Source organism: Oncorhynchus gorbuscha, linkage group LG07 (genome assembly GCF_021184085.1).
Source record: "Oncorhynchus gorbuscha isolate QuinsamMale2020 ecotype Even-year linkage group LG07, OgorEven_v1.0, whole genome shotgun sequence".
Lineage (NCBI taxonomy): Eukaryota > Metazoa > Chordata > Actinopteri > Salmoniformes > Salmonidae > Oncorhynchus > Oncorhynchus gorbuscha.
Genome location: NC_060179.1, coordinates 23,279,219 through 23,304,218, shown reverse-complemented (window position 1 = coordinate 23,304,218; position 25,000 = coordinate 23,279,219). Strand labels below are relative to the sequence as shown.

Here is a 25,000-nt window from a genome sequence, read left to right as displayed (position 1 = left end):
TCTCCACTTCACCAATCTACAACCCCGGACAAGTTTAAGGCCAATAGGCGTTCCTCATACCTATCCTATCTTAGTTAGTGCAGATGAAGGAAAGGAGACAACGACTGGAGGATCAAGGTTGCTTATCATAACGACATCAATCCTTCACGGTAATCAATATCAATCTTAAGCAAATCAACCAAACCCCCAAGCGATCACTAGAGTTCCCCATAATATCAGTTCCTCTAGCATCACCAACAGCTCGAGGGCTTTTATGCCACCACCTGTGCTCATCCATAAACCTGTTGTCACCCGTATCATTGTCCTATTCTGAGCTACTGTAAACCTAGCGCCAGCTGAAAAGATCTCTCCCCACCATGTGCGTGCCTTAACAGGGCTTTTCAGGAGCTTAAGCGACACCTGGCTAGGAACCACCGTGGCTGGGTCCCTTCCGTTTACTTAGAAGTCCTATGACGTGGCCGCCAGTATCTTTGGGTGAGTCTGGAATGGCTTCCCTCTGTCAGATGACAAATGTGATCCAATTGAGGCAGTCAGTGGATAAGCAAGTGTTTAGGGACAAGTAATGGAAGTGTCACTCAACTCACTCTCTATCTCATTCTCTTTGAGAGAAAACAGTAAGCAAGAGAAAAGTGAGCAAAACAAATGATGCCAGTTCCTCCATTCGCCCCTGTAATCTGCACTCGGGTGTGTGTGTGTGTGTGTGTGTGTGTGTGTGTGTGTGTGTGTGTGTGTGTGTGTGTGTGTGTGTGTGTGTGTGTGTGTGTGTGTGTGTGTGTGTGTGTGTGTGTGTGTGTGTGTGTGTGTGTGTGTGTGTGTGTGTGTGTGTCCGTGTGTGTGTGTGTCCGTGTGTGTCCGTGTGTGTGTGTGTGTCCGTGTGTGTGTGTGTGTGTGTGTGTGTGTCCGTGTGTGTGTGTGTGTCCGTGTGTGTGTCTGTTTGTGTGTGTGTGTCTGTTTGTGTGTGTGTGTCCGTGTGTGTGTGTCTGTTTGTGTGTGTATTGATCATGGCTGCAAGCGGCTTTAATGTCGGCAGCTGTCTTCAGTCTGCCCTGATCGCAATGGTTGGTGTTAATGGCTTCTTCATGATGCCTCCCCCCCCCCCATTCTGTTAACACACACAGCCTCTCTAATGACAGCCAGAAAGAGGAGACTGTCTGGCTAGAAAACAAGCTGTAACGCACAAACCTCTGTGTCTGGTGGTGTGTGTGTAGTTCTCTGTGTCTGGTGGTGTGTGTGTAGTTCTCTGTGTCTGGTGGTGTGTGTGTAGTTCTCTGTGTCTGGTGGTGTGTGTGTAGTTCTCTGCTGGTGTGTGTGTAGTTCTCTGTGTCTGGTGGTGTGTGTGTGTGTGTGTGTAGTTCTCTGGTGGTGTGTGTGTAGTTCTCTGTGTCTGGTGTGTGTGTGTGTGTGTGTGTGTAGTTCTCTGGTGGTGTGTGTGTAGTTCTCTGGTGGTGTGTGTGTAGTTCTGTGTCTGGTGTGTATGCAACACATTCCCACTTTGAGATACACATTTCCATATTTCTAAGTATTTGCATATGTGTTTCTGGGAGTATACACACTCACATGAGAAAACCTGGAAGTTGTACGCAAATCTCTTCCACTCTCCACTCCTATTAATTTTGCTTGGACCATAGCTCTCACTTGGGATGATGAAGAAGCTCACACAGCCTGTCATTTTTCTTCAAATGAGGTGTGCTCTCCAATGACCTCTCCATGCGGTACCACTTATTGTGAACGTGATGTTCTACTGTGATGACTCAACCCAGTGTACACCCGTAGGAATCCTACTGTACATAGAGGAACAAGTCATGGATGGGGAGGGTACACAGGTATATATGGGAGATTTTTAAATTAGTGTCTGTATGTTCCCTAAGGCTATGGTGGTTGAGCGCCCACATACACATAGTGTGTGTGTGTGTGTGTGTGTGTGTGTGTGTGTGTGTGTGTGTGTGTGTGTGTGTGTGTGTGTGTGTGTGTGTGTGTGTGTGTGTGTGTGTGTGTGTGTGTGTGTGTGTGTGTGTGTGTGTGTGTGTGTGTGTGTGTGTGTGTGTGTGTGTGGCCATGTTCAAGTGCTGTCCGTATTCAAGTGCTGTCCGTGCAGGATGAAACAATATGGCCTTGTTCAAGTATTTGTTCTGCAGGATGAAACACCCTCAAGTGGCTGGATAATTGTATTCTGTTATCCTAAGGCCAGGATGTATAATCCATTCAGTACCCTTGAGGAGCATAGAGAATGGTGTGATGTGTGGACGCACTGTAACAAATAGTACCTGCCAACATGTTGCAATCAAGCTGCTGTTGCTGTATGTTACTCTGTTCTTCACTGCTCTTGAGATATTTTGACCCTGTAGAAATGTACACATTCCTCCATTTTTTTATATTTCTGGGAAGGAATTTCTACAGTAAGAGTCGTTAGCTCACATACTTCACTCTGGACTAAGTGTGCATTCCACTCTGACTGTAAACATTAGCCTGAAGGAATGTCCACCGGACAGGAAAGGAGAGGAGAGGAGAGAGGATCGTAATCCTAAATCACTCCTGTTGGACCTTGTAGGAAATGGGCCACTCTTCCTCTCTTGAATCTCTTCTACCCTCTCTCTCTCGCTCTCTCTTTCTCTCTTTTGAGTCTCTTCTGCCCTCTTTCTCTAGAACTGAGCCTCTTCCACTCTCTTCCCTTATCTCTCTCTCTGTACTTCTCTCTCTTTCACACTTACTCTCTGTCTCTCTATCTCCCTCTCCCTCTCCATCTCCATCTCCATCTCTCCCCTCTCCAGGGCCCAGAAACTACCCTGAGATCCTTTTGTGTAGTCCACCTTCACCACCAAGTCATTACTCCACATGTTCACTGAACAAAAATATAAACGCAACATGTAAAGTGTTGGTTCCATTTTTTATGGACTGACTGTTGCCATAGAATCTAATGAGAATCTAATGTTCATTTCTCTACCATAAGCTGCCTGCAACATCGTTTTTGAGAATTTAAGGAGTATTTCTGTCTTAATAAAGCTCTTTTGTGGGGAAAAACTCATTCTGATTGGTTGGGCCTGGCTCCCCAGTGGGTGGACCTGGCTGCACCCCTACCAAGTCTTGTGAAATCCATAGATTAGGGCCTAGATGTCCTTATATGAACTGTAACTCAGTAAAATCTTTGAAATTGTTGCATGTTGTGTTTATTTTTTTGTTCAGTATAGATAAACGTGATAGCCCTACCACAAACACGGATGCCCATTTACCTTTGGTGCTTATATATCACACTATATTCTTCCTTTTGGCTATTTTAAGTTTAATTTGAAGCGTCATTTACCGTACTGATTACCTGTTTAAGCTGCACAGGTTAATGAAATGGTAATGGAGTAGAAAGAAGTGTCGTTTTTCAGTTAAATAATACTTTTTCGCTGACGTAACGCAGTCTGGCTAATTTGTAAGGCATTCGTTTTCAAAATGTTTACATCAATTTCTCTACAGCTCTTAAATGAATAAGAACACCTCGATCGAATACCCCATAATAACAAAGTGAAAACATGCTTTTTGACATTTTAGCACGTTTATTGAAAATTAAATATACAATACTTTGTTACCTTTGACGGCGATTACAGCTTTGAGACATCATGGGTATGTCTGTATCAGCTTTGAGACATCATGGGTATGTCTGTATCAGCTTTGAGACATCATGGGTATGTCTGTATCAGCTTTGAGACATCATGGGTATGTCTGTATCAGCTTTGAGACATCATGGGTATGTCTGTATCAGCTTTGCACATATGGATTTGGGGATTTTCTCCCATTCTTCCTTGCAGATTTTCTCAAGCTTGGATAAATTTGGACAGCAATCTTCAAGTCTTTCCACAGATTTCCAATGGGATTCAAGTCTGGGCCACTCAAGGACTTTCACATTCCAGTGTTGCTTTGGCTGTATGCTTTAAGTCATGGTCCTGTTGGAATGTAAATCTTCACCCCCCCAGTCTAAGATTGTTTGCAATCTGAAGCAGGTTCTCATCAAGGATTTACCTGCATTTGCCTCCATTCATTGTTCCCTCTATCCTTACCTGGCTACCAGTCACTGTCCCCCAGCATGCTTCACGGTAGGGAGGATGTTAGACAGATGATTTTATTTTACCTTTATTTAAGTAGGCAAGTCAGTTAAGAACAAAATCTTATTTTCAATGACAGCCTAGGAACAGTGGTTTAACTGCCTTGTTCGGGGGCAGAATAATAGATTTTTACCTTGTCAGCTGAGGGAATCAATCTTGCAACCTTTTGGTTACTAGTCCAAAACTCTAACCACTAGGCTACCTGCCTCCCATGAGCTATGCCTGGTTTTCTCCAACCATAGCACTTTGCATTCAGGCCAAAGAGTATGTTTTTGTCTCATCAGAACATATAATCCTTTGCCTTATGATCTCAGAGTCTTTCACATGCCTTTTTTGCAAGTTCCAGGCCTGCTGTAATGTACCTTTTTCTCAGGAGTGGCATCCATCTGGCCACTCTCCCATAAAGGCCAGATTGGTGAAGTGCTGAAGAGATGGTTGTTCTTCTGGCAAGTTCTCCCATATCAGCCAAGAAACTCTATAGTTCTATCAGAGTGGTCACTGGGTTCTTGGTCACCTCCCTGACCAAGGTCCTTCTTGCCCGGTTTCTCAGTTTGGTCAGACAGCCAGCTCTAGACAGAGTCTGGGTAGTTCCATTGGGAAACCACTCTGCTCTTGGAAAATTCCAACACTCAAGAAAATGTTTTATACCCTTCCCCAGATATATGCCTCATCACAATTCTATGTCGCACATCTACGGACAGTTCCTTTGACTTCATGATATAGTTTCTACTTTGACATGTACTGTCATCTGTGGGATCTTACAAAGACAGGTGTGTTTCTTTCTAAATCATGTCCAAACAATAGAATTGGACAAAGTTGTCGTGACGTCTCGAGGATGATGAAAAGAAAGTAGATACACCTGAGCTCCATTTGGAGTCATAGCAAACAATTCACAAAAAAAAATCTCACATTGTCATTATTGGGTATTGCGTGTAGATAGATGGGTGAGAAAGTCACTGTAATCCACATTGAATTCAGGCATCCCAATTCCTCAGTTAAAAACTTGTCTTGAAAAAACATTAGCTTTTCTATAGCAAGATGAAAAGCTATAAGCATATTTTGGTTGTTTAGTAACTGTTCAACACATCTATTAAAAAAAAAAACGAAATCAAACTTATGTTGATTAATTTCAAGTTATGCAAGAAAAAGATACAGTATTTTTTTTATCCTTTTTTGCTTTTTCTCTGAAGAATTGGCAGATCCTAGAGCCTTTAGTCCCTGGGGGGGTTGATGATTCGGTGTTGCCATGGCAATGTGGTCTCATTGACATATAATCTGTGGTTTTGACATGTATTCTGTTAACAATAGTGTGAGTGACATGAGCAGTACGGGGGGAATGGGTACCAGTGTCCCGTTCCACCACTCTGAGCAGATCATCAGGCCAAACACTTAGACAGCCCGCTATTCATCTACTGCAGGTGTGTAATCAAGCTGTCACTGAGTATGTGAGTGGGGACTTGTTTGGATCTAGAATGGGCCATGTATGGTTACATGTGTGTGCGTGTGACAAGTTGTGTATGTGACAAAGTGGGCTTACCATGCAGGTGTATGGATGTGTGTGGTGTTTTATGTGACACAAATTTCCCACTCTATGTGAATGGGTTTACAGTTGCATAGGTTTACCTACAAGCTGTGAGAATGTATTTGTGCTTTTGAAGGTGACACCGGCTTGATCTGGAAGGGCACAGTGAGGAGTGGGATACAGCCTAGCGCTGTGAAAGCGCTATCAGTAGCCCGTCGGTAGAACATGACCCAAAGGGCCAAGCTGGAAAACAACCGCTGAGGCTTAATGAAGGTTTAGGCTGAAGATGTCCATTAACTCACCCTCACCTGCGAGAGAGGGATGGAGAAAGAGCGTCCTAGAGAGAGAATCCTCATAGCACACTGTCCACAGAGAGACAGAAATAGGGAGACAGAGAGAGCGAGAGAAAGAGAGAGAAATAAACAAACAAAGAGACAGAGAGAGAGGGCTGTGGGACCCTAAAAAGGCTGGGACCCCGAACAGGCATTCAGTTTTAATCACCATCCCATCCCCACATTATGAATGAGTCATGAATGGAGCAGTAGTCTTTTAGCAGCTTTAGGTAGAAGTTGCCCATTAACACATACAGTGCCTTGTGAAAGTATTCGGCCCCCTTGAACTTTGCGAACTTTTGCCACATTTCAGGCTTCAAACATAAAGATATAAAACTGTATTTTTTTGTGAAGAATCAACAACAAGTGGGACACATACATGAAGTGGAACGACATTTATTGGATATTTCAAACTTTTTTTAACAAATCAAAAACTGAAAAATTGGGCGTGCAAAATTATTCAGCCCCTTTACTTTCAGTGCAGCAAACTCTCTCCAGAAGTTCAGTGAGGATCTCTGAAAGATCCAATGTTGACCTAAATGACTAATGATGATAAATACAATCCACCTGTGTGTAATCAAGTCTCCGTATAAATGCACCTGCACTGTGATAGTCTCAGAGGTCCGTTAAAAGCGCAGAGAGCATCATGAAGAACAAGGAACACATCAGGCAGGTTCGAGATACTGTTGTGAAGAAGTTTAAAGCCGGATTTGGATACAAAAAGATTTCCCAAGCTTTAAACATCCCAAGGAGCACTGTGCAAGCGATAATATTGTAATGGAAGGAGTATCAGACCACTGCAAATCTACCAAGACCTGGCCGTCCCTCTAAACTTTCAGCTCATACAAGGAGAAGACTGATCAGAGATGCAGCCAAGAGGCCCATGATCACTCTGGATGAACTGCAGAGATCTACAGCTGAGGTGGGAGACTCTGTCCATAGGACAACAATCAGTCGTATATTGCACAAATCTGGCCTTTATGGAAGAGTGGCAAGAAGAAAGCCATTTCTTAAAAATATCCATAAAAAGTGTCATTTAAAGTTTGCCACAAGCCACCTGGGAGACACACCAAACATGTGGAAGAAGGTGCTCTGGTCAGATGAAACCAAAATTGAACTTTTTGGCAACAATGCAAAACGTGCTGTGTTGCTTTTACGCCAAACATAACATCACCCTGCACATCACCCTGAACACACCATCCCCACTGTCAAACATGGTGGTGGCAGCATCATGGTTTAGGCCTGCTTTTCTTCAGAAGGGACAGGGAAGATGGTTAAAATTGATGGGAAGATGGATGGAGCCAAATATAGGACCATTCTGGAAGAAAACCTGATGGAGTCTGCAAAAGACCTGAGACTGGGATGGAGATTTGTCTTCCAACAAGACAATGATCCAAAACATAAAGCAAAATCTACAATGGAATGGTTCAAAAATAAACATATCCAGGTGTTAGAATGGCCAAGTCAAAGTCCAGACCTGAATCCAATCGAGAATCTGTGGAAAGAACTGAAAACTGCTGTTCACAAATGCTCTCCATCCAATCTCACTGAGCTCGAGCTGTTTTGCAAGGAGGAATGGGAAAAAAATTCAGTCTCTCGATGTGCAAAACTGATAGACATACCCCAAGCAACGTACAGCTGTAATCGCAGCAAAAGGTGGTGCTACAAAGTATTAACTTAAGGGGGCTGAATAATTTTGCACGCCCAATGTTTCAGTTTTTGATTTGTTAAAAAAGTTTGAAATATCCAATAAATGTCGTTCCATTTCATGATTGTGTCCCACTTGTTGTTGATTCTTCACAAAAAATACAGTTTTATATCTTTATGTTTGAAGCCTGAAATGTGGCAAAAGGTTGCAAAGTTCAAGGGGGCCCGAATACTTTCGCAAGGCACTGTATCTAGGATCAGATTACCCTTGTCACACCCTGACCATAGTTTGCTTTGTATGTTCCTATGTTTTGGTTGTTAAGGGTGTGATCTGAGTGGGCATTCTATGTTGGATGTCTTGTTTGTCTATTTCTATGTCTGGCCTGATATGGTTCTCAATCAGAGGCAGGTGTTAGTCATTGTCTCTGATTGGGAACCATATTTACGTAGCCTGGGTTTCACTGTGTGTTTGTGAGTGATTGTTCCTGTCTCTGTGTTTTGCACCAGATAGGGCTGTTTTTGGTTTTCCACGTTTATTGTTTTGTAGTGTTCGTGTTTATCTTTTGACAGCTCTTTGGTCTTGGCGGAGTTTGTGGAGTTAGTGGAGTTTGGAGTGTGACTGTTTGAGGTTGTGGACAGGTGTCTTTTATACTGATAACAAGTTCAAACAGGTGCCATTAATACAGGTAACGAGTGGAGGACAGAGGAGCCTCTTAAAGAAGTTACAGGTTTGTGAGAGCCAGAAATCTTGCTTGTTTGTAGGTGACCAAATACTTATTTTCCACCATAATTTGCAAATAAATTCATTAAAAATCCTACAGTGTGATTGTCTGGATTTTTTTTCTCATTTTGTCTGTCATAGTTGAAGTGTACCTATGATGAAAATTACAGGCCTCTCATCTTTTTAAGTGGGAGAACTTGCGCAATTGGTGGCTGACTAAATACTTTTTTGCCCCACTGTACATTCAACACCTACATTAGGAGCATATGCTGATTTCTCACATAAATGCACAGATTCGTTCAGGTTACAAACCATGCACATTAACTAGGTCTAGGACCCCTAGACAAAGCGAGTGCAACAATATCCGTAGGCTAGTTATGGGTTTTGTAACACAATCAATTCCAATCAGAGGAAGCACCGCTTTGAGAGTGCTGCCACTGCCTGTCTTAGTCTGTCCCTATTCAACTCCATTATCCAGAGGGAATGTTGATGAATGACTGTTGGATGGGTAGGCCTTCTGCACGCACTCACTGAGAACCAAACCTCAAATTAGGTGTGTGTGTGTGTGAGAGAGAGACACTCTCTTGGCTGGTGAGAGACACTCATTACAAATGAAATGTGTCTGATTACATGAATGAGTGCACACTTTGAGGGGAAAGGGTGTGAATCAGAATTTGCAACCAGGGCTGTATCAGAAATGACACCCTATTCCCTATATAGTGCACTACTTTCGACCAGGGCCCATAGGGTTCTGGTCAAAGTAGTTTTTTAATGTCACTTGCACAAGTACAGTGAAATGTCTGTCTTGAGCTCCAAACCCAACAATGCAGTAATCAACATCAATGTAGGCCTCCCGGGTGGCGCAGTGGTCTAGGGCACTGCATCGCAGCGCTAGCTGTGCCACCAGAGACTCTAGGTTTGCGCCCAGGCTCTGTCGCAGCCGGCCGCGACCGGGATGTCCGTGGGGCAACGCACAATTGGCCTAGCATCGTCCGGGTTAGGGAGGGAATGGCCGGTAGGGATGCCCTTGTCTCATCACAAACTAGCGACTCCTATGGCGAGCCGGGTGCAGTGCACGCTAACCAGGTCGCCAGGTGCACAGTGTTTCCTCCGACACATTGGTACGGCTGGCTTCCGGGTTGGATGCGCGCTGTTAAGGAGCAGTACGGCTTGGTTGAGTTGTGTTTCGGAGGACGCATGGCTTTCAAACCTTCGTCTCTCCCGAGCCCGTACGGGAGTTGTAGTGGTGAGACAATATAGTAACTACTAACAATTGGATACCACGAAATTGGGGAGAAAAGTGGGTAAAATATATATATATTTTTTAAACATCAATGTAGCGCAAACAAATGACATAAGGTAGAACAAAAACAAGAAATAAAAATAGTAAATAAGAAACTAAAAAGCTCAGGTCAGTTCCAATACCATATTTACATACAGTACCAGTCAAAAGTTCTCATTCCAGGGTTTTTCTTTTATTTTTACTGTTTTCTACACTGTAGAATAATTGTGAAGACATCAAAACTATGAAATAACACATATGGAATCATGTAGTAACCAAAAAGGTGTTAAACAAATCAAAATATACACTACCATTCAAAAGTTTGGGTTCACTTAGAAATGTCCTTGTTTTTGAAAGAATATGACATCAAATTGATCAGAAATACAGTGTAGACATTTTAATGTTGTAAATGACTATTGTAGCTGGAAACTGCAGATTTTTTAAATGGAATATCTACATAGGTGTCACGTTCTGACCTTTATTTCCTTTGTTTTGTCATTATTTGGTATGGTCAGGGCGTGAGTTGGGCTGGGAAGTCTGTTTGTTTTTCTATGATTTGGGGATTTCTATGTTTCGGCCTAGTATGGTTCTCAATCAGAGGCAGGTGTCATTAGTTGTCTCTGATTGAGAATCATACTTAGGTAGCCTGGGTTTCACTGTTTGTTTGTGGGTGATTTGTCTATGTTAGTTGCTTGTGTCAGCACAGTTCTCATTATAGCTTCACGGTCGTTATTCGTTTATTGTTTTGTATAGTTTGTATTCAGTGTTCAGTGCTTTCTTTAATTAAAAAATCATCATAAACACATACCACGCCGCATTTTGGTCCGCTCCTTACGACGATCATGACAATAGGCGTGCAGAGGCCCATTTTCAGCAACCATCACTCCTGTGTTCCAATGGCACGTTGTGTTAGCTAATCCAAGTTTATCATTTTAAAAGGCTAATTGATCATTAGAAAACCCTTTTGCAATTATGTTAGCACAGCTGAAAACTGTTGTTCGGATTTAAAGAAGCAATACAACTGGTCTTCTTTAGACTAGTTGAGTATCTGGAACATCAGCATTTGTGGGTTCAATTACAGGCTCAAAATGGCCAGAAACAAAGTAATTTCTTCTGACACTCGTTAGTCTATTCTTGTTCTGAGAAATGAAGGCTATTCCATGTGAGAAATTGCCAAGAAACTGAAGATCTCGTACAACGCTGTGTACTACTCCCTTCACAGAACAGCACAAACTGGCACTAACCAGAATATAAAAAGGAGTGGGAGGCCCCGGTGCACAATTGAGCTTGAGGACAAGTACATGAGAAACAGACGCCTCAACTGGCAGCCTCATTAAATAGTACCCGCAGAACACCAGTCTCAACGTCAACAGTGAAGAGGCGACTCTGGGATGCTGACCTTCGAGGCAGATTTGCAAAGAAAAAGCCATATCTCAGACTGGATTAAGATGGGCAAAATAACACAGACACTGGACAGAGGAACTCTGCCTAGGCCAGCATCCCGGAGTCGCCTCTTCACTGTTGACCTTGAGACTGGTGTTTTGCGGGTACTATTTAATAAAGCTGCCAGTTGAGGACTTGTGAGGCGTCTGTATTATTTATTTTTTTGTTGCAAAAATGTAATTATGGGGTACTGTGTGTAGATTGATGAGGGGGGGGGATATTGAATCCATTTTAGAATAAGTCTGCAATGTAACAAAATGTTGTAAAAGTGAAGGGGTCTACTGGCCCTGAACAATACACCTGTAAGCCACGGACCAATCAATTCCAGATGTGATTTCATGTTTCACTGACTAAAGCATGCTACATTTACTATGCTCTGTGTGGTTGGCTGAATGCATAGAATAGAATGGAATTTCTATTTCTATGGATGGTTGGATCTTCACGTGCAATTGATTGACTCTGTATAGCACAAAGGATTTACCTCATTCAAAGATGTGGGAGTCCGTGACAACTTGTCATGCTCTGCCCCCAAGTGGTCCAAGTTCAGAATGTGTGTGTGTGTGTGTGTGTGTGTGTGTGTGTGTGTGTGTGTGTGTGTGTGTGTGTGTGTGTGTGTGTGTGTGTGTGTGTGTGTGTGTGTGTGTGTGTGTGTGTGTGTGTGTGTGTGTGTGTGTGTGTGTGTGTGTGTGTGAGCTTGTGTGTGTGTGTGTGTGTGTGTGTGTGTGTGTGTGTGTGTGTGTGTGTGTGTGTGTGTGTGTGTGTGTGTGTGTGTGTGTGTGTGTGTGTGTGTGTGTGTGTGTGTGTGTGTGTGTGTGTGTGTGTGAGCTTGTATGGATCCTTATGATTCAAAAGTTTTTGCCCTGGTGGAGGACATGACACTTGTGTCAATTGTCAGTGTTCCAGGGTTGTCAGTTTAACCAGAGGGCTGTGGATATAAGTGGGGCTCTGTTGCCTTAGGAAATGTCAAGGCAGGGGAAATCATTTGCCAACTTTGACTCATAGCCAATATTTCAGCCTGTGGGGGGAGGGGTCCCCATGAGTACAAAGGCTATTTTAGGCTTAGTGGTTAGTGTAAAGGGCCATCCACACCAAGGACTATAACTATAACATAACTATAACGATAACGTTGGCAAGCAACCACACCAGCTGATAATTTATTGTTCTGCAATACACCTGTCAATCAACTGATCAATGCATCCAACTGCAGGGCTGTAGGCGTTTTAATAAGGTGGTAACACACACCATCAGTGGAGGCTGCTGAAGGGAGGACGGCTCATAATAATGACTGGAACGGAGCGAATGGAATGGCATCAAACACATGGAAACCATGTGTTTAATATACTTGTGTTTGATATACAATTCCACTTATTCTGCTCCAGCCATTCCCATGAGCCTGTTCTCCCCAATTAAGGTGCCACCAACCACCTGTGACACCATTACTTCTTCAATATACAGTACCAGTCAAAAATGTTGACACACCTACTCATTCAAGGGTTTTTCTTTAGTTTACTATTTTATCAAAACTATGAAATAACACATATGGAATCAAAAAAGTGTTAAACAAATCAAAATATATTTTAGATTCTTCCAAGTAACCACCCTTTGCCTTGATGAATGTGAAGAGTGTGCAAAGCTGTCACCAAGGCAAAGGGTGGCTACTTTGAATAATCGGGGCGCCAGGTACCCTAGTGGTTAGAGCGTTGGACAAGTAACCCGAAAGGTTGCAAGATCGAATCCCCGAGCTGACAAGGTACAAATCTGCCCTTCTGCCCCTGAACAAGGCAGTTAACCCACTGATCCTTGGTAGGCCAACATTGAACATAATTTAATTAGGCAAGCCATTTAAGAACAAATTCTTAAGGTAAAAGCAAATCTAAAGTATATTTTGATTTGGTTACTATATACAACAATGTAGGTAATAGTAAAAATAATGAAAAACCCTGGAATGAGTAGGTGTGTCCAAACATTAGACTGGTACTGTACACGTCATGAAAAAAACTATTTAGAAGCTCATATTTAAATGTAGCAATTCAACAACAAACGCTGTTTAGCCTTCTTATCTTTTACATAATCTCATTGCTTCCCACTCAGCTTTTTTCCACGTTCAATGAAATTACTTTAGTGGAATAGACGTTGAATTGATGCCTGTGTCCAGTGGGTTGCCTCATTGCTCAAGTGGTTTGCAAGTGGTTTCCATTTTTTTCTAATGATTGTCAATTCGTTTGGATTTTCTTTTTCACTGTGCTTTTTTTCTGTCTGTTCTCTCTGCAACCATTTGCAATGCATCAATGCAACAATGTAATGTATCATCACTGGCTAAAGTGATCACACCAATGCACTCTCTGTCTTTAACTTTCACCCTAACGGTTAATTTGGCCTAGGCCTATTTTACGTTCAACAGTTAACAATAGCAAGCCTGCTTCTCTCCACCAAAAGGCTATTAAGCACATTTTAAAAATGCATCTCCTTTTGTAACCTATAGCTTTTCCTGGGATTTCACGTGAAGCGGAATATTGGAGAGGCTTGCATAGCCATTAGCCAATTGTACGCGGGAACAGCTGGAAGAGAGAGGCTAGAGATGTGTACCCGAAGTAAGAAGCTAAATATTAGCTAGATATTAGGCCATGCATTAGCTAAATGGTAGGGCTATAAATATTTACATGTCAAAGTGCAAGAAGAAAAAGGTTACAGATAATGATATGTCAGATCTATGCTTTTCTCCAGTTGACGCTCAGCAGTCCCGGACGCGCAAAGCGCCACGACCGATCAGGCCTATTGTTGTCTAGGGCTCTAAACTGCAGTGAAGTAGGCAAATTTTAATTATCGCTCAAACGTCCTTTTTTGGATGCTTAGGCCTGATTATGCAACAATTTGTATAAATTATGGGTCTATTCTCGACAGTTTACAAGGTCCAGAAAGCTACATTAGCAGGCTACTCATACGGTGTATTTTCATCACACCATATCCCCTCTCTCCTTTCAAACGGCCCTATTTTACATTGAGCAAAGGGCAAGCTGAAATCTCTCCTCGATAGGCTAGTAGTACTAAATCAAATATCAAATTAAGTGTACAGCAAGTTGTTGTAGTCTAGCTTTTCCTGGGACTCCAAGAGCTAAGGGGAATATATGTAGCTGAGAGGCAGCAGAGAGGACAGGTGCGTAAATGCGCAAAGGGAACCGTAAATACAGACTTAAAGATGAGTAGCCTAAATTAGTTTTCAACCCATCATTCGTTGGCTAAATATTAGGCGTAATACCGAAACGAATAGCCTATACTGCAGTAAATAGCCGATACCCAATGAATTTCCACACTGAAATGAATTTTGAATCAGATTATGAAATGACAGGGAGCCTGGGATAGTCTGCCCTCGCAGTCCCCGCGGGCACGCAGCTCGACAAGAAAAGTATCATACCTAGGCTATAACAGCAAAATGCATTTAATGTTTGTCCTTCTAGTGTGTAAATTATAATCCAGGCTGTTTAAACTGCAGTGAAAATGCCATTTAAACAACCGCTAAAAAGCACTGTGTTTTGAATGCATGTTTCGTCCGAAATAATACAGTAGCCTAGGCAACCATTTGGATCGGTAATGGGTCTTTTCTCGACAGTTTACAAGATCCAGAAAGGCACATTAGACTTTAGTGTGTATTTGTCAGGCTGTATCCGCGTTAACAGATAGGTCTATACCATTGGAAGATTGCCTTCTTATGCACTGTTGGTCATGGATCATTATTCCCCCCAAGTAGTCCTAGAATTCATGTGGCCAACAATATGCTCACACATGCCCAGCTATTCAGCCAAGTTTAGCCTGTGCTCTACCTCCTCTTCATATCCCCGTACAAACCATCCTAATCTAGCGAGATCATATTCTGTTTTGCTCCATCACAATGTGAACTCGTGAGAGTACAGTGGCTCGTTCGAGGCTCTCCTCTCCGAGCAGCCTTGCGGACCTAGAACCCAAGAACGCTTCAATAGAACTCGTTTTTATTGGTTGTCAATGACAATGTTTCATCATCATCGGAGGGACAGGGGGAAATATCGCTCTGAAAGTCATCCAAACGATAGCTCGTGTTATCGTTCTCCAGTCTCTTTGTACTTGTCGTTATAGTGTTAACGTCCCTGGCACATGAATGATATATTTTAAATGTGTATTATTGTTATCGTCATAGTTATTTATCATCCTTGGTGTGGAGGACCCTTAGGGTTAGGGAAAATAGGATTTTGAATGGAAATACATTTTAGGTCCCCACAAGGCATAGTAAAACGTGTGTGTGTGTGAATGAGGTTCGTGTGTGTCAGTTTGAGCAAAAGGGAAGATTTCAGTATGAGAGGAAATGGGAGATATTCATTGTCTCTCTTTTTGAGACATCCTCCTTCTGTGTGATGCTTCTGTCATCTCCCAGAGCAACAAAATAACCTCTTTGTCTTTGAGGAAGGATTGAGACCTAAAGTGGTTTTATTCCCTCTGTGAGCTGCATTTATTGGTGACGGGTGTCAGCATCATTGAAAATTGAATGTGTGAAACATTTTGGCAGTATATCTTCACTGGTGGCAACAAGGCTGCATGTGTTACATCACAGCTTGAAGGTGACTGTTCTTTGAATTATTTTACATAGTGCACTTGAGCACTACTTCACTTGAGAAATGCATTTTTCTTCACAGTGGCTTTTAGGTAGCTGTCCTCTTGGTTGATCTGGGTAGTCGGATAGTTATTGATATACAATGACAATCTGTGCCATGTTGTGTGGCGTGTCCTGCTGGATTGTAGCACCAACCACTGTGTTGTCATTTTCCCTAATGTGTATTTTTTAAGAGAACGTGTCTTGCTTACTGTTGGCCCATACGACTTTGCACAGACTTAAACATGAACTACTGGCTTTGCTACACCGCTGATTGATCGTGGGGTTTGACTGTATACCACTACAATCTTACCCTGGTGCATGTACCGTCTGCTGGCCACTAGAGGGCAGTGTTATCCGTGGAAATACAAAAGCGTCCTAAGAGAACCCAACTAGATCCATCCCATACTGTACTTAGTGATTCTGTGATTCTGGCTCTGCATTGACACAAAATAATTATTTGGACAAATTCACTTTAAAAGTCTCTAATGTCGTGTATTGTCACTTAAATCTTGTATTCTCTCCACAAAGGTGTCTCACCTACTCTGTCACACCTCTCTCTCCTTTCCTCTTCACCTTATTTTCTCGTCAAGTCTTTTATTCAGTTCGCCTCAGCTCATAGACTCCGTCTATTTTTGTCACCAATTGCCTGTCGTGTCATTAATAAATTAACAGCCTTTCATTAGTGACTATGAACATTGTGTCACATACTGTCACATACTGTATAATGACTTGATCATGACAACAAAGTGATACGTGCTTTTACACCTGCATTGTTTGCTGTTTGGGGTTTTAGGCTGGGTTTCTGTACAGCACTTTGAGATATCAGCTGATGTACGAAGGGCTATATAAATAAATTTGATTTGATTTGATTTGATATGCAAGGACAATCATTTGATTCAAAGTGATGGATACTTCTTCTTCATCATCTGTCAATCTTGCCGTCCCCGAGCTCAGCTCTGCTCCCTTGACCCACCCAAAGGAAGAAAAGGAATGTCTAGCTTAATCTGTTATCCTCAATCCACTTGTTCCCTCCTGGAGATTACACGACTAGGCCCTAATCCCACACATAACAGGGCGAAGAGAGCATTTCCTTTTTTGACAGGGGCACAGCGGTAGGTAAGGGTTACCTTGGGGGGAGGCCCAAGCCATGTTGTCAGTTCTCTTAATCCCCTCTCATCCCATGTAAACTTTCCTAAAATGGACCTGGTATAATCCGCTCCGTACTCCGACCTATCGCCTCTGCAATTCTCGTTGAAATACTCATAGAGTAGGATGGGTTTGACATAGTGGCACCCTTTACGCTGCATGGGTGCCTTCTGTTGGCTAAACGTTTGGCTACGAACGCCATGTTCTCTCAACTTCCTCTTCTCATTCTCCTTCTCTTCTCATTCTCTTCCTCTTCTCTTCCTCTTCTCTTTCTCTTCCTCTTCTCTTCTCATTCTCTTCTCATTCTCTTCTCATTCTCTTCTCATTCTCTTCCTCTTCTCTTCCTCTTCTCTTCCTCTTCTCTTTCTCTTCTCTTTCTCGTCCTCTTCTCTTTCTCTTCTCTTTCTCTTCCTCTTCTCTTTTTCTTCTCTTTCTCTTTCTCTTCTCTTTCTCTTTCTCTTTCTCTTCCTCCTCTCTTCCTCTTCTCTTCCTCTTCTCTTCCTCTTCCTTTTCTCTTCTCATTCTCTTCCTCTTCTCTTCTCATTCTTTTCCATCTTCTCTTCCTCTTCTCTTCCTCTTCACTTTCTCTTCCTCTTCTCTTCCTCTTCTCTTCTCTTCCTCTTCTCTTCCTCCTCTTCTCTTCCTCCTCTTCTCTTCCTCCTCTTCTCTTCCTCTTCCTCTTCTCATTCTCTTCCTCTTCTCTTCTCATTCTCTTCCTCTTCTCTTCCTCTTATCTTCCTCTTCTCTTTCTCATTCTCTTTCTCTTCTCTTTGAGGTATGCCAATTCATGGAAGTGCTTATGAATAGTGATGTATCAACAGAGTGGACCAGTACCGGTTGGAGTCTCGGCTTTACTACTCTTCCAGGGTAGCACAATATAGTTATGTTGCACACAGTCTGATAACCAGGCTAGAGTGTGCTGTGGACCAATTGCATGACTCGTATTGTGCCAAACGCACCCAAATCTTGAAAACAAGTCCTGTCAGTGTTAGAACTGCACTAGATTATCGGGTTATAATGTTGTATTGAGTTCTGTGGCTTTCAGCCAGCTGGCCACCTGGATAAGTGAGTTTGTCCCCTGATTACATTCATCTTTTAGGTATTAGCATTGAGAGCTGGGGCTGTATGCCTTGGCATGGTATGGAACAAATAGGCCTCAATGTAACCTAACACATATACTCTTACATATACGTAAATCACTCATGTTCCAGGCATTTAAAGAATCAGGACACACACGTGTAGCCGCCCCACAGACGGCGTCTTAGGGTGGATTAGTCCTTTTAAGTGGGATGAAAAAAAGAGAAAGCGTAGTGAATTGAAGTCAAATCCTCTTCCCGACTATTTTTTAAATCCTCGTGTGTGTGTGTGTGTGTGTGTGTGTGTGTGTGTGTGTGTGTGTGTGTGTGTGTGTGTGTGTGTGTGTGTGTGTGTGTGTGTGTGTGTGTGTGTGTGTGTGTGTGTGTGTGTGTGTGTGTGTGTGTGTGTGTGTGTGTGTGTGTGTGTGTGTGTGTGTGCGTGTGTGTGCGTGTTTTTTCCTGAACTTAGCCTATGTGTGTGTATGTGTGAGATTTAATTGTGTTTTTGTGGAGGGTACAGTGTGTGTGTGCATTAGTGGCCAGAGAAGGAGATAGGATCTACTAGGATTACTGTATAAACCCTCATGTCTGTCCGTAATAGATCAATTCATGAAATATTGTATTACATTACATCTTATATATTGGGTTGGGCCAGTAACCGAAAGATTGCTGGATCGAATCCCCGAGCTGACAAGGTAAAAATCTGCCCTTCTGCCCCTGAACAAGGCAGGTAACCCACTGTTCCTCGGTAGGCCGTCATTGTATATCATAATTTGTTCTTAACTGACTTGCCTAGTTAAATAAAGGTTGAATGAAGAATTTAGATCAAATGGTGCTGAGACAATTGAGGGTGCAGTGAGTAGTTACAAAGGCAGTCGCAGCGTAATAACACACTGTCCAACATGACCATGTTGCTATGTCACACAGTCTGTAACTCCAGATGTAATGTATATCAAATAACTCTAGTTTGCTTTGTGTAACTACTGTGTAAAATAAAAGTGCCATGTCTCCTCTGATCAGATTGTTAAAATAAAAGCACACATGCGATCTACACACACACACACGCACGCACGCACGCACGCACGCACGCACGCACGCACGCACACACACACACACACACACACACACACACACACACACACACAGGGCGTGAGCCAGATGATGGTTGTGTGGGGACCTATAATCCTCAATACAGTTTTCCCTGTTTTTATCCGTGTGGGTGATTACATAGAGGTCCAATCCCTTCCATGGGCCACGCTCCTGTGGTGTGATGGCTCAGAGATGAATGACGGGTGGGCAGGGCGCTAGACTGAACACTCACTCGTGTGCCCACAACACAGTACATTACTCTTTAGACTGCCGTGGCTGCTGGCCACCTTGCTAACCCTGTATGCCAACACCAACCCAGCTCCAGTCACTGACTACCGACCAGGTAAGGGTAAGGGCATCTGGTGAGGTAGGGCAGGATAGGATACGGTTTTAAGAGGAAGGAATAGTGATGATTTGTCTTGGAAGGCTGTTGAGAAATGAGAACCTTGGATTTATGTTTCACACGTGCAGTACAGTTGAAGGCTTCTTGCATAGAATTAGGAATTAGAACTAGAAATTAGGAATTATAAATTAGTCATTTTATAGGATCTCTATGGTTCCTTGTAGGTTTGAGGAGGAGCAATTGATATACATGACGTACCGGTGAGGTCACTATACTGTGTCTTTTTGGTAGGGGTATCAGTTACAACCTTGTTGATGTTTTCATACTTTGAATTAATAAAACAAAGTTGATTGGATGCCTGATTCTTACTGTATTCATGAATGAAGCTTGATTTTGGCTGAATGAGAAACAGACTGGCAAGCGATCCATGTTTCGGGGTGTTTTGGCTGTTTTAACAGTGTAAATACCAGATGCTGTGTTGGTAGAAAAAGGCTTTATGCCTTAACTTCTTTCTGAGCTGATAAAAGTACAGTATTGAAATGTCCACAGGGTTACTGCTGACATCCGCTACAGGCTTTGAAACCCAATCAACATGTTGCATTTCATTCAACCCTACTGAAACAGTCATTTCATTCAACCCTACTGAAACAGTCATTTCATTCAACCCTACTGAAGCAGTCATTTCATTCAACCCTACTGAAACAGTCATTTATTCAAACCTACTGAAACAGTCATTTCATTCAACCCTACTGAAGCAGTCATTTCATTCAACCCTACTGAAACAGTCATTTCATTCAACCCTACTGAAACAGTCATTTCATTCAACCCTACTGAAACAGTCATTTCATTCAACCCTACTGAAGCAGTCATTTCATTCAACCCTACTGAAACAGTCATTTATTCAAACCTACTGAAACAGTCATTTCATTCAACCCTACTGAAGCAGTCATTTCATTCAACCCTACTGAAACAGTCATTTCATTCAACCCTACTGAAGCAGTCATTTCATTCAACCCTACTGAAACAGTCATTTCATTCAACCCTACTGAAACAGTCATTTCATTCAACCCTACTGAAACAGTCATTTCATTCAACCCTACTGAAACAGTCATTTCATTCAACCCTACTGAAGCAGTCATTTCATTCAACCCTACTGAAACAGTCATTTCATTCAATCCTACTGAAACAGTCATTTCATTCAACCCTACTGAAACAGTCATTTCATTCAACCCTACTGAAACAGTCATTTATTCAAACCTACTGAAACAGTCACTTATTCAACCCTACTGAAAAAGTCATTTCATTCAACACTACTGAAACAGGGCTCTGTAGGTGGACAGCTACATATGGCCATTAAGTCTGATTTCATGCTCAGTAAAATAGATTTTTCACGCTCTTGTGAGGTGAAATCACTGTGGTTGTCTTATGTAGGAATGTGCTCAAGCAAATCATGCAATGAAGTGAATTTCTACGTGTGTGTTTATGCATTACGCATTCTCTTTTTCCATCCCACTTAAAAAGACTAATCCACTCTAAAATTCATCCTGCATTTTCAATCCCCTGTATAACCTAAGTCATTTCATATACAGGATAACATTTGGCAGGGGGAGGGGTGTGTGTGCATCATTATGTGTGTCAGTGTATGTGTGTTTATGTTTTGTGTCTCTCTTTCTGTCTCCCTGTCAGGTGTGTGTTTCCTGTGTCTGGTGGATGTGGTGCCGGTGAAGAACGAAGATGGCCTGGTGATCATGTTCATCCTCAACTTCCAGGTCATTTCAGACGACAAAGAGCCCAACCAGGACCTCAACCACAAGCTTCCCCCCTGGCTCCCCACAGGTAACCCCAAGCTTCCCCCCTGGCTCCCCACAGGTAACCCCAAGCTTCCCCCCTGGCTCCCCACAGGTAACCCCAAGATGCCCTCCTGGCTCCCCACAGGTAACCCCAAGCTGCCCTCCTGGCTCCTCAACAGGTAAGCAACCCAAGCTTCCCCCATGCCCACCACAGGTAACCCCAAGCTGCCCCCTGGCTCCTCACAGGTAAGCAACCCAAGCTTCCCCCATGCCCCCACAGGTAACCCCAAGCTGCCCCCTGGCTCCTCACAGGTAAGCAACCCGAGCTTCCCCCATGCCCCCCACAGGTAAGCACCCCAAGCTGCCCCCTGGCTCCTCACAGGTAACCCCAGCTGCCCCCTGGCTCCTCACAGGTAACCCCAAGCTGCCCCCTGGCTCCTCACAGGTAAGCACCACAAGCTGCCCCCTGGCTCCTCACAGGTAACCCCAGCTGCCCCCTGGACCCTCACAGGTAACCCCAAGCTGCCCCCTGGCTCCTCACCGGTAAGCAACCCAAGCTTCCCCCGGCTCCCCACAGGTAACCCCAAGCTGCCCCCTGGCTCCCCACAGGTAACCCCAAGCTGCCCCCTCACAGGTAACCCAAAGCTTCCCCCCTGGCTCCCTACAGGTACATGATGGCCTCTCCTAATCTGCTCTGATCTCTCCCAATGTCATATTGTAGCTGTTCTCTGAATTGATTTGAATGGAAAACATTCATTTAACCCTTGTCTTAAGGGTCAAAAATGACTCTCCGCTATGTTTAACAGCAGAGAAAATCCCCTAAATTATAATTTTTTCAACTTGAAATTTGATTACTTTTCCTAGAGTGACCCCAACATTAGGAAAAGTGAAACATCGCCTTTGTTCATATTTCCATGAAAGCTGTACAGCACCAGGGAACAAAGATTGTTTTAGGGGCATTTTTGACCCGGCAGTTATAAAATCATTTACACACCACAAAAACCACAAAGACACACACACTCACACACACACAATAAGAAATTGAGATTATGTGTGCTACTGGTTGAACTCAGCCAGCAGCTCCTGAACAGGAAGATCCCCATGGTTGGCACAGTTAGAAAGAACAAGCTTGAGGTCCCCCCTGCCCTCCTCGTAACAAGAGGGAGAGAGGCCTTCTCATCAAAGTTTGCCATCACCCCCACCACCACTGTAGTTTCTTACCTCGCAAAAAGGAACAAGAATGTGGTCCTCCTGAGCACACTGCACAAAACGGCTGAGATCAGTGATCGTGAAGACAGGAAGCCAGCCATCATCCTGGACTACAACCTCAACAAAGGAGGCGTGGACAACATGGACAAGGTGATTGGAACTTACATCTGCAGGAGGATGACTGCCCGCTGACCCCTGGTCATCTTCCATAACATCATTGATGTGTCCTCATACAATGCCTTCGTGACATGGAACATGATCAACCCTAGCTGGATGCCTGATAGGCCGAACAAGAGGAGGGTGTTCCTGGAGCAGCTGGAAAAGACACTTGTAACCCCACACATTCAAAGAAAGGAGTGTCTCCCCCGCACAGCAGCCTCTGCAGCGCTTGTGAAAGCTGTTCAGGGGGCTGCTAAATCTTGTCCTGATCCACCTGAGACTGCCGCTGGGGCAGGCAAGAGGAGGAGATGCCAATTCTGCCCCCCAAAGAAGGACTGTAAAGCAAATACTATGTGCTGCACATGTGAGAAATACATCTGCAAAGTCCATGCACACACACTTGCATACTGTCGAACATGTGCTAATTAGAGTTAATTGATTTATGTTCTTCACGTTTTTGTTTTGTATCTATTATCTTATCCTTATTTATTGGTGTTGTTTGCCCCACCCACAAGATGTATAATGGTTAAAAAAAAATGGGAGAAGACTAGTATTTTGTTGTTGAATTCCTCATTGTACAGTATATAAGAATATATCACTATGTTGCAAAAAAAGGTTCAGGACTGTCATTGTTTCCCTTCAATAATGTCATGTTCTGACCTTAGTTCCTTTGTTTTGTCTTTTGTTTTAGTATGGTCAGGGCGTGAGTTGGGTGGGTTGTCTATGTTAGTTTGTCTATGATTTTCTATTTCTGTGTTTAGCCTGATATGGTTCTCAATCAAGAGGCAGCTGTCAATCCTTGTCCCTGATTGAGAACCATATTTAGTTTTCCATTGTGTTTTGTGGGTGGTTGTTTCCTGTTTCGTGTTTTTGTTTCACCTTTCAGGACTGTTTGTTTGTCGTGTTTGTTGTTTTGTCTAGTGTTGCATATTTCATGAAATAATATGAACACTTACCACGCTGCACCTTGGTCCTCCTCTCCTTCCCCAGACGACAAGCGTTACAAATAAAATAATTCAAAACTGCTTTCTGCATCTCTTGCAAAAAATATATATATATTTACACCTAAGCAGTACCTTGATCAATAATAATAATAATAATAACAATAAACCTCTACTTTAGTAAAGAAAACAATTATGACAGGTGTGTTGTAATTAAAGCGAGTGGTGTCCACTGATTAAATACAGTCTTTCTGCAATGTGAAGAGGGAAAACCCAGATATTCACAAAGTTTGTGATGAATGACAGGTTGTTTCTTCACACAAAATATATTTTGCATTTAAAATTCAATTAAGCTGCTTTATTTAAGGGGTTTAGTGAAGGCATGTCATTTTTACACTTAGGATAAGGGGAGTGTACGGAATGTTAAGACTGCACAGGGGTTAAGTAAAATGCTGAAAAATATACGCTGAACAAAAATATAAACGCAACATGTAAAGTATTGAGCTGTTGCCAGTGAATTCAACGTTAATTTCTCTACCATAAGCCACATTCAATGCAGTTTTAGAGAATTTGGCAGTATGTCACAACCGCCGACCACTTGTAACCAAGCCAGCCCAGGACATCCACATCTGGCTTCTTCACCTGTGGGATCGTCTATGGGGAAAGGGGTGGGGTGCTAAGGAATATTTCTGTCTGTAACAAAGCCATTTTGTGGGGAAAAACTCATTCTGATTGCCTGAGCCTGGATCCCCATTGGATGGGCCTGGCTCCCAAGTGGTTGGGTCTATGCCCTCTCAGGCCCACCCATGTCTGCTCTCCTGCCCAGTCATTTGAAATCCATAGATTCATTTATTTAGATTGACTGATTTCCTTATATGAACTGTAACTGAAATTGTTCCATGTAGCGTTTATGTTTTTCTTCAGTAAAAGTTAATTACATTTTTTAAAGATTGTTGGATAATCACTCAATTAAATTGAGTTCAGTTTATTGCTCTCTGGTCTCTTCCTCCTTTCCTCTTTCCCACTCACTCTCTTTCTCTCCCTGTCGGCCTTTTTATCACTCTTTTTTTACTCCCCCCTCCCACTCTTTCTCCCTCCCTCCCTCTTTCTCGCTCTGTAGGCCGGCCGCGTGGCTTCAAGCTCCGTCTGCCCTCACTTCGTTCCCTCAGCAACAGCAAAGCCTCTCTGGACGACCCAGAGACAGGGCGCCTCCCAGCCCCTGGCTACCCCAGCCACGAGTCCCTGGCTCTGGGAGAGCTGCTCTCCCTGCCCACATTACCTCCGGGGCACAAGAGCTCCAGTAGCGCAGGCAGCAGGAGCAGGCCGGCCCTCCTGTGGCCCGAGGACCAGCGTGGCCTGCTGGGCTCAGAGCCTTCACCGTCCACCGCCCCCTCCTCGCTGCCCCCCGGCCAGTCGCCATCCCGCATCGCCCTCCAGACGCTCAACCCAGACGTCTCTCTGTCCAACTGCAGTCTGTCACACAGTCGCTCCCGCGAGAGCTTCTACAGCATGCGGCGGGCGTCGTCAGTGGATGACATCGAGGCCATGCGGCCGGCGTCAGACCGGAAATACAGCTCAGCCCATCCCATCCACA

General features: G+C 43.4%; 1 protein-coding gene across 1 annotated transcript in view; it reads left to right on the top strand.

Annotated features, from left to right (window-relative positions):
* The window catches only part of kcnh2b (potassium voltage-gated channel, subfamily H (eag-related), member 2b), a 206,268-nt gene that overhangs the window by 179,559 nt on the left and 1,709 nt on the right, over positions 1-25,000 (top strand). Inside the window, exons 3-4 of the mRNA XM_046355875.1 lie at positions 20,994-21,143; positions 24,527-25,000. The exon at positions 24,527-25,000 is cut by the window's right edge and continues 9 nt beyond it. Coding sequence (XP_046211831.1) covers positions 20,994-21,143; positions 24,527-25,000 — 624 coding nt within the window. The remainder of the gene's footprint in view (positions 1-20,993; positions 21,144-24,526) is intronic.